General features: G+C 37.9%; 1 protein-coding gene across 5 annotated transcripts in view; it reads right to left on the bottom strand.

Moving 5' to 3' along the window:
- GTF2E2 (general transcription factor IIE subunit 2) overlaps nucleotides 1-10,892 on the bottom strand; it is a 79,498-nt gene that overhangs the window by 62,779 nt on the left and 5,827 nt on the right. For 4 of the 5 annotated variants that reach the window (XM_078445414.2, XM_078445411.2, XM_078445410.2 and 1 more), the window contains exon 2: nucleotides 7,689-7,858. In XM_078445414.2, coding sequence (XP_078301540.1) covers nucleotides 7,689-7,854 — 166 coding nt within the window. In that variant the 5' untranslated portion in view covers nucleotides 7,855-7,858. Of the gene's footprint in view, nucleotides 1-7,688; nucleotides 7,859-7,960; nucleotides 8,061-10,892 lie in introns of those variants that run through there. The other variant, XM_078445412.2, reaches the window with a different exon arrangement.

Below are 10,892 nucleotides of genomic sequence, written 5' to 3'. Positions count from 1 at the left end.
CCACTACAACTGCCCTTAACCAGAAATATCGCTCCTAGAAATCTACTCTGAGAAATTAGTTCAAAAGAAACAAGCTCAAGATACAAAGATATTTGTAATAGCATTACTCAAAGTAACACCACCACCAACAAAATGGAAATAACAGCCTTTACATATGACACATCAACCTAGATTAAAAAGCTACTGAAAATTAAGGCAAAATAGAAAATATCTGATATATGAAGTGAAAAAATATATATCTATCTTCTCAATTTAGAGAGCCCTCTTGGTTTGAAATCCCTTTTATACAAAATTTTTTTTTCTAACATTAGAAATACACACAAATAATGTAACCAACTTTCAAAGGACTTGTGAAACCTGGTATACTCAATATTTAGGTAAGTAGGAGCTATTCTGAGCACTGTTAAAATCACATTTTCATAAATAGTAAACTCTGGAGTCCTTAACATGGATGGAAAGCATAAAGATCCGTTAATTACTAAATTTCTTGATAACAGACACTTAACTTTTCCCTACCTTATGCTGTAATTTATTTAGCCATTCAACAAACATGTATTTGACAAACATGTATTGAGTGTTTCTCTGTGTGAAAGATTAGGTTACAATGGCAAACAATCATGCAATTGCAATGACACACAATAGCTTTGTCAGAAATAGTGAGTGCTATGGGAATCAAAGGCTAAGCACCAAATTCAAATAGGAAAGTAGAGATAATAGGACTTTTAACCTGCAACCTAAAAGAGGAATAGGATTTACTCAGAAGAGGGAAGGAGCTAAGAAAGAATATTCCACAAAGAGGATACAATATGGGTAAAGGTCATGAGGCAAGAGAGTAAAGCATGTTAAAAGAGCTACATACAGGCCAATATCACTAAGAGAGTACAAGGAAAACAATGATTATGGGTATGAAAGGTAACGGGAGACTAGATCAGGTAAGGCATGGAGATGGCAGGAAAAGATAACCTTCCCCTGAAAAGCAATGATGATCGGCCTTAAACAGAGACTGATGTTATCAGACGATTAGAAAAATCACTGACTTCTGTACAGAGAGTGGACAATAAAGAAGTTAAGCCAGGAAACCTTGTAAGCACCTAATCAAGCAATCCACTCATAGTGACCCCAACTAGGGTGGTATGACAGTCTTCACCGTGTACACTCAGTACTTACAGCTCTCCTCTGAGCACTTGGAACACCCCATGGCTGGTACAGCCCTGTGACTAGCTCTAGACAATGAGCTGTGAGAGAAAGTGATGTCTCACCTCCAGGCCAGAGGATTTTAACTGCCAAGCAAGATCTTCCAGAGTTCTTTCTCCCTCTGGCACTGAAATCAGTAACACTGGAAATATCAGCTACTCTACCAGCCTGGGTTCTTGAGTGACTGTAAGGAGGTAAGACCCCTGCCAACACATGTTAAACACGTGGTATGAAAGAGAAACAAACCTTTGTTGTCTTTAAGCCACTGAGATTTTGGCTAAAAAAAAAAAAAAAAAAAAGAAAACAACAACAAAAACCCAAAAGCCCAAAATTATGTCACTGTGACCAAGTTCCAAACCTTGTGCTTAATACATAATCGAACTGCAGTTTCAAACTCCCTCAGAAATGTAGTCTTAAATCATCAGTCAGGAATTTTTCCATTAACAACAATAAGTATGCCAACATGGACCCTCTCCACCAAAGGAATATGAGGTTATCTGCATAAGACTCCTAGCTTTTCCTCCCTAGAAAGCAGCCTGGCCTAAAACAATCCTTTTCTTTTGCTAATAACTTTCTTGCCTCCACCTTCCTTCTATAAGAACTGTCCATTTGGTACAACTCCTCGGAATGCCTTGCTCAACGGGATGCTACCTGAATCATAAATCGTGTAATAAAGCCAATTAGATCTTCAAATTTACATGAATTTTTGTTATTTAGCAGGAGCAAAGTCATTCTTAAGCAGATCAAAGAGACTAGGTCTATGCTAGACCTAGACTAGGTCTGTGCTAATGTTTATTTTTAAGTTTATTTGACAGAGAGCACATGAATGCAATCAGGGGAGGGGCAGAGAGGGGGAGAGGGAGAGAAGGGGGAGAGGGGGGGAGGGGGGGGAGAGAGGGGGAGAGGGGGGGAGAGAGGGGGAGAGAGGGAGAATTCCAAGTAGGTTCAGCGCTCAATCCCATGAACCGTGAAATCATGACCTGCGCCAAAATCAAGAGTGTCGACTGAGGTACCCAGGCGCCCATGCTAATGTTTAATAAAACAGTGTACTGTGAATTAATTCAATGTACATTTCATTGGAATGAGACATAAACTTCATGTATGTTCTAATAACAGCCCTGCTCGATAAAAAGATGACCTCTGCTTTAACATCAGTTAGTAAAACAGCTTGAAAAACATCTAACAAAATGACATCCATAAAGATTACTTACTACATTTTATAAGTAGGTAAATAATTAGTTGTGAATTAAGCTGGACTGACCTTGTTTAAAAGGTAACAGTCTAAGACTAAACTAAACCCAAAATAAGCAGGAAAAAAATGGTGAAATAGAAATAAAATAAAAAACAGAAAAACACAAGAGAAAAATCAATTAAATCAAAAGTTGATTTTTTTGAAAAGATCAACAAAATAAAACATAAATTCCTAAAATCAGAAATGAAAGAGGGAAAGGCTTCCTGGGTAGCTCGGTTGGTTGAGCAGCTAACTCTTGATTCCAGCTGGGGTCATGATCCTAGGGTCCTGGGATCAAGCCCTGCTTTGGGCTCCTCGCTCAGTGTGGAGCTGCTGGGGACTGACTCTCACTCTCTCCCCCCGCTCCCCGCACCCCCCCCCCCGTCCTCCCTACCCCACTCTCACACTCTAAGAAAAAAAAAAAAAAAAAAACAATGAAAGAGGGGAGGGATATCACTAATGACCTTACAAAAGTCAAAGGCTTGCAAGGAAATACTTTCGAAAAACTTTAGACAATGTAGATAATGAAATGGACAAACTCCTAAAAAGATGCAAGGCACCAAAATTAACTCAAGAAGGTAACAGATAATCTGAATAGATCTATAAGAAGAATTTTTACGAGAGCTTCTCATAAAGGAAAGCTCAGGCCCAAATGCCTTTGCTAGTGAATTCTATCCAACATTTAAAGGGAAAATTATATCAAACCTTCACAAACTCTTCCAGAAACAGTGGAAAAGAGAACACTTCACCAATCTTTTATGGGGCCACAAATACCCTCACAGGCATCCAAGAAAACTACAGACTATACCCTCATGAATATAAACATAAAACTCCAGTACAAAATATTAGCTATCTGAATTCCACAACAAAAAAGATTATATACATCATGACCAATAGGATTTATATATATACATATATATATACATACACACACACACACACACACACACACACACACACACACACACACACACACACACACACACACACATATATATAGTCAAGTTAACTAACATACAGTGTATAAAGGGTACTCTTGGCTTCGGGAGTAGATTCCCATGATTCACTGCTTACATACAATACCCAGTGCTCATCCCAACAAGTGCCCTCCTCAATGCCCTCCACCCATTTTCCCCTCCCCCGTCCCCCATCAGCCTTCAACTTGTTCTCTGTATTTAAGAGAGACTTATGGTTTGCCTCCTTCTGTTTATAACTATTTTCCCCCTTCCCTTCCCCCATGGTTTTAAGTTTCTCAAATTCCACATGAGTGAAAACATGATTATCTGTCTTCTCTGACTGACTTACTTCACTTAGCATAATACCCTCCAGTTCTATCCACATTGTTGCAAATGGCAAGATTTTATTCTTTTTCTTTGCCAAGTAGTATTCTGTTGTATATATACGCCACATCTTCTTTATCCATTCATCAGTTGACAGACATTTGTGCTCTTTCCATAATTTGGCTATTGTTGGCAGCACTGCTATAATATTGGGGTACATGAGTCCCTATGAATCAGCACTCCTGTATCCTCTGGACAATTCCTAGTAGTACTATTGCTGGGTTGTAGGGTAACTCTATTTTTAATTTTTTGAGGAACCCCCACACTGCTTTCCAGAGTGGCTGTACCAGTTTGCATTCCTACCAACAGTAGGATTTTTTCTAAGAATGCCAGGTTGGTTTAACATCTGAAAATCAATTAATGTAATATTAATAAAGAAAAGCATGATCTTCTTAGCAGATGTAGAAAAAGCACTTGATAACATCCAAAACTCATTTAAGATTAAACACTCTCAACAAACTGGGGCACCTGGGTGGCTCAGTCAGTTGAGCATCCAACTCTTGGTTTCAGCTCAGGTCGTGATCTCACGGTTCATGAGATTGAGCCCTGCATCAGGCTCTGGGCTGACAGTGTGCAGTCTGTCTGGGATTCTCTCTCTGCCCTTCCCCCATTCATGCTATCTCTGTCTCTCAAATAAATAAACTTAAAAAATAATAATAATAAAATTTAAAAAAAAACTCTCAACAAGCTAGAAGTAGAGGGAAACTTCAACCTGATAATGGGCATCTACAAAATCCAGGCAGCTAAGATTATACATAATGATGGAAGATTGAATGCTTTTCCCCTAAGATCAGGAACAAGGCAAAGCTGTTCCCTCTCACTACCTGTATTCGACATCCTATTAGCCAGCTCAGAGGGGGTGAGAGGAAAGGAGGGAGGGGGTGAGAGGAAAGGAGGGAGGGGGTGAGAGGAAAGGAGGGAGGGGGTGAGAGGAAAGGAGGGAGGGGGAGAGAGGAAAGGAGGGAGGGGGAGAGAGGAAAGGAGGGAGGGGGAGAGAGGAAAGGAGGGAGGGGGAGAGAGGAAAGGAGGGAGGGGGAGAGAGGAAAGGACGGAGGGTCGAAGAGAGGAAAGGAGGAAAGGAGGAAAGAAGGAAGAAAAGGCATTCACATTGGAAAGGACAAATAAACCTGTCCTTATTTACAGATGACATAATCTTTCAAGTAAAAAAACCTATGGAATTCACACAAAAAAACTATAAATAATGAACAAGTTCAGCAAGGTTGCAGAAGATCAAAGGGCAAAAATCTACTGTACTTCTATTTACTAGGAATGAACAATCTAAAAAATCAAATTAACAATTTCACTCACAGTAATATCAAAAAGAATAAAATACTTAGGAATAAATTTAACAAAATACATATAAGACTTATACATTAAAAGCTACAGGGGAGCCTGGGTGGCTCAGTCGGTTAAGTATCTGACTTTGGCTTAGGTCATGATCTCACGGTTCGTGAGTTTGAGGCCCGCATTAGGATCTGTGCTGACAGTCCAGAGGCTGGAGCCTGCTTAGGATTCTGTGTCTCCCCCTCTCTCTTTCTCTCTCTCTCTGCCCCTCCCCCACTTGCACTCTCTCTCTCAAAAATAAACATGAAAAAAAAATGAAAAAAAAAAAAAACCCTACAAAACATAGCCAGAAGACATAAAAAACCTATTATTGATGAAAAGATATCCATGTCCATTGACTGGAAGACTTAATATTGTTAAGATACCAATTCTCCCCAAATTGACTTACAGATTCAATACAATCCCTATAAAAATCACAACTGGCTCTTTTACAGATAGGAATGGACAAGGTGTTCTTAAATTTTATTTGAATGCAAAGAATCCAGGAAAAAACAAAACAATCTTGGAAAAAGAAGAACAAAAGTGAAGACTTCCACTTTCCCTATTCTGATGCTACAGCAATCAAGAGAGTATGGAATTAAGGATAGACATAGAATCAATGGAACCAAACTGAGATTCTAGAAATAAATTCATTCATAGTCAACTGATAACCAACAAGCAGGCCAATGCAAATCAGTGGGAAAAGACAGTCTTTTCAAGAAATGGCATGGGGACAACTGAATAACCACACACAAAAAGATGAAGTTAGACCCTTATGTTAAACCATACACAAAAAAATCAACTCAAACATATCACAGACCTAAATATAAGAGCTAAAACTATAAAACTCTTACAAGAAAACATAAGAGTAAATTTTCACGACCTTGGGTTAGGCAAAGATTTCCTACATATGACACCAAGAATGCAAGTGATACTGGATCAAGAAACTGTATTCAGAATCTATAAGGAACTCTTACAAATCAATAGGAAGAAAACAATGAAAAATGGGCAAAAAAATATGAATAGACATTTGTCCCAAGATGACCCATGAACAGGCCAAAAAGCAAATGAAATGATGCTCAACATCATTAGTCATTAGGGAACTGCATATTAAAACCACAATGATACCATTTTACAACCACTAGAATGGCTATAATAAAAAAGACAAGAAATAAGTCTTAACAAGAATAAAAAAAATAGAACCCTCATGCATCGATGGCTAAGAATGGAAAATGGTACAGCCATTTTAGTAACTTCTTAAAAAGTTAAAGCATAAAATTGCCACATGACTCAGAAGTTCTGCTCTTAGGTCCTCTATCCAAGAAAAAAAACGAAACCAAAAACAAGTCCACACAAAAGCTTGTACATCAACGTTCACAGCAGAACTATTCATAATAGCCAATAAATGGAAATAATCCAAATGTCCATTAACTCATGAATGGATAAACAAACTGTAGTATACCCATACAGTGGATTACTCTTCAGCAATAAAACGGAATGAAGTACTGATACATGCTACAGATAGATGAATCCTGGACAAAATATCAGCAAATTGAATGCCACAACAAATAAAAAAGATTATACACCAACCAAGAAGGATTTATTCCAAGAATGCAAGGCTGATTTTATCTGAAAAATAAATATAATATGCCATGTTTTTTTTTTTTTTTTTTTTTTTTTTTATTTATTTTTGGGACAGAGAGAGACAGAGCATGAACGGGGGAGGGGCAGAGAGAGAGGGAGACACAGAATCGGAAACAGGCTCCAGGCTCCGAGCCATCAGCCCAGAGCCTGACGCGGGGCTCGAACTCACGGACCGCGAGATCGTGACCTGGCTGAAGTCGGACGCTTAACCGACTGCGCCACCCAGGCGCCCCAATAATATGCCATGTTAATAGCATAAACAAAAAGAACATGATCATCTCAATAAATGCTAAGTAGAAGAAGCCACACACTACAGGCCACTTACTGTACAATTCCATTTATGTGAAACATCCAGAAAAAGCAAATATATAGAGAAAGAAAGCTATTGGTTATCTGGGGCTAGGGTGGGAACAAGAAGAGAATGGGCACAAAGCATCTTTTCAGGGTGATGGAAATGTTCTAAAATTGAATTATATCAATAGTTGCACAATTCTCTAAATTTACTAAAAATATTTGAATTGTACATTTAAAATGAGTGAACTATATGGTATATAAACTTCAACAAAGTTATTCTCTGAAAAGATAATAACCTAAATTCTAACTACAACACAAGATGATTAACATCTTAAAAGCAATATACTCTCTTATCACTGTATAATGTTGAACTAAAAAATGAACTTGCTGGGGTGCCTGAGTGGCTCAGTCAGTTAAGTGTCCAACTCTTGATTTCGACCCAGGTCATGATCTCATGGTTCATGCTTGGGATTCCCTCTCTCTCTCTCTCTCTCTCTCTCTCTCCCTCTCTCTCTGCCTCATTGTCCCCAGCAAGCAAGTGCATGCACACACTCCCTCAAAAAAAAAAAAAAAAAAACTTTATAAAAAATGAACTTGCCATGATTAAATAAATGGTTTCCTGAAAAATAAAAACAGTCCTAAACAGTCAATTTTTTACTGACCAGAATTTTGTTTAGAGCCTGATGATCCTCCATGTTCTAGCTTTGCTTTCTTCTTCTTTGATGATGATGATGATGACTCAGAAGATACTGAACGTTTTTCTACTACAGGAGTGGAAAGAGCTCGTTTTTTGAACAGCTCTCGTTCTCTCAACAGGCTTGGATCCATATTTCTGCAAAGATATAAGTAAATATCTTCAATACAGATTCTAATCACTCAAACCTATAGGCCAAATCCATAGGTCCCAAGAAGAATTACTTCCAAACAAAACTACCTTTTATTATAAGTTCTCCAGCACTTGTTTTAATTCACTTAGTGATTCACTTAACAATCTTCAGTTAGTGCCAGGAACTGTGCTAGGCACTAATAAAGAGAAATAGAATTAGTCTCTAAAGCTCTAGGAACTGCACTGTCCCATATGATACCCACTGGTCACATGTGCCTATGGAACACATGAAATGGGGGGCTACAGTTGAAACGTACACACTAGATCTAAAAGATTTAGCACAAAAGAACTTTTAAAACTTCTGATGAGATTTTTAAGTTCATTTTTTTGAGAGAGAGAGAGAGCACGCAGGGGAAGGGCATAGAGATAGGGAGAGAGAGAATCTGCGCTGACAGCACAGAGCCTGACACAGGGCTCCATCTCATGAACCGTGAGATCAGGACCTGAGCTGATATCAAGAGTTGGACACTTAGCCTACTAAGCCGAGACACCTCATGAGGAGATATTTTATCACATGTTGATGTGATAATATTTTGGATATCCTAGGTTAAAAAAAATATTAAAACTAATTTCCCCCAACCATATGATCATCTCAATAAATGCAGAAAAAGCATTTGACAAAATACAAAATCTGTTCAGGATAAAAACTCTCAACGAAGTGGGTTTAGAGGGAACATATCTCAACATAACATAATAAAGATCAAAATGAAAAACTCAAAGCTCACATCATACTCCATGGTAAAAAAAGTGAGAGCTTTTTCTCCAAGATCAGGAATAAGACAAGGATGTCCACTCTCACCAGTTTTATTCAATATAGCAGTGGAAGTTCTAGATACAGCAAACAGACAAGAAAAATAAAAAGCATCCAAACTTGTAATGAAAATGTGACACTGTCATTATTTCCAGAAGACATGATACTATATACAGAAAACCCTAAAGACTCCACCAAAAAATTAGTAAATGAATTCAGTATAGTTGCAGGATACAAAATTAATGTACAGAAATCTGTTCTGTTCCTATACACTAATAACAAAGTAGGAGAAAGAGAAATTAAGAAAACAATCCCACTTACAATTGCACCAAAAAGAATTAAATACTCAGGAATAAATTTAACCAAGGAGATCAAAGACCTACATACACTCTGAAAACTAAAGGACACTGATGAAAGAAACTAAAGGTGAAACAAATAGATATTCCATGCTCATGGATTAGAAGAACATCATTAAAATGTCCTTACTACCCAAAGCAATTTTCAGATTCAATGAAATCCCAATCAAAATACCAATAGCATTTTTCACAAAACTAGAATAAGATAATCCTAAAATTTGTATGAAACCACAAAAAACCCTGAATAGCCAAAAGAATCTTGAAAAAGAAGCACAAAAAACTGGAGGTATCATGATCCCAGGTATCAGGATATACTACAAAGCTACAGTAATCAAACAGTATGGTGCTGACCCAAAAAGAGATACATAGATCAACAGAACAGAAGAGAGAGGCCAAAAATAAACCGACCCTTACTGGTCAATGAATTCATGACAAAGGAAGCAAGAACATACAATGGGAAAAAGAATCTTCAACAAATGGTGCTTGGAAAACTAGACAGCTACAGGCAAAAAAGAAACTGAACCACTTCTTACACCATACACAAAAATAAACTAAAATGGATTAAAGACCAAATGTGAGACCTGAAACCTTAAAACTCCTAAAAGAAAAATACAGACAGTAATCTGTTGGACACTGGCCTTAGCAACACTTTTCTAGATGTGTCGCCTCAGGCAAGGGAAACAAAAGCCAAAATAAACTATTGGGACTTCATCAAAACAAAAAGCTTGTGCACAGCAAAGGAAACCATCAACAAAACAAAAAGATAACCTACTGAATGGGAGAAGATAATTGCAAATGATATATCTGATAAGGGGTTAATATCCAAAATAAAGAAGTTATATCACACACACACACACACACACACACACACACACACACACCAAAAAAACCCCCACTAACAATTCAATTAAAAATGCGTAGAGGATGGGGCGCCTGGGTGGCGCAGTCAGTTAAGCGTCCGACTTCAGCCAGGTCACGATCTCGCGGTCCGTGAGTTCGAGCCCCGCGTCAGGCTCTGGGCTGATGGCTCAGAGCCTGGAGCCTGTTTCCGATTCTGTGTCTCCCTCTCTCTCTCCCCTCCCCCGTTCATGCTCTGTCTCTCTCTGTCCCAAAAATAAATAAACGTTGAAAAAAAAAAAATGCGTAGAGGACCTGAATAGACGTTTTTCAAAGATGACATACAAATGGCCAACAGACACATGAAGAGATACTTAATATTACTAATCATCAAGGAAATGCAAATCAAAACCACAATAAGATATCTCCTCACACCAGTCAGAATGGCTGTTATAAAAAAGAAATAACATGTGCAGACAAGGATGTGGAGAAAAAGCAACCCTCATGCACCACCAAGGGGAATGCAAACTGGTACAGCCACTGTGGAAAACAGTATAGAGGTTCCAAAAAATTAAAAATAGATATACTATATGATCCAATAATTTCCCTGGTATTTACCCAAAGAAAACAAAAGCACTATCAAAGAGATAAATGCAGCCCTGTTTATGGCAGCATTCTTTATAATCGCCAAGATATGGAAGCAACCCAACTGTATTAACAGATAAATGGACAAAGAAAATAAATGTGGCATGTGTAATGTGTAGACACATACATATATATGTATACATACGTGTGTATACACATATATATGTATACACACATATATGTATACACACATATGTGTATACATACACATATATGTGTGTACACACACATACTCACACAATGGACTATCAGCCACAAAAAGAATGAGATCTTGCCCTCTGAGACAAGGGTGGACCTAGAGGGTATTATACTAAGCAAAATAAGCAGAGAGGTAAATACTATATGATTTCATTTACACTTGTCATCTAAAAAACAAATGAACAGACTCTTA

The sequence above is a fragment of the Panthera onca genome, chromosome B1, assembly GCF_046562875.1.
Source record: "Panthera onca isolate mPanOnc1 chromosome B1, mPanOnc1 haplotype 2, whole genome shotgun sequence".
Taxonomy (NCBI): domain Eukaryota; kingdom Metazoa; phylum Chordata; class Mammalia; order Carnivora; family Felidae; genus Panthera; species Panthera onca.
This window is presented reverse-complemented; position numbering and strand designations above follow the sequence as displayed.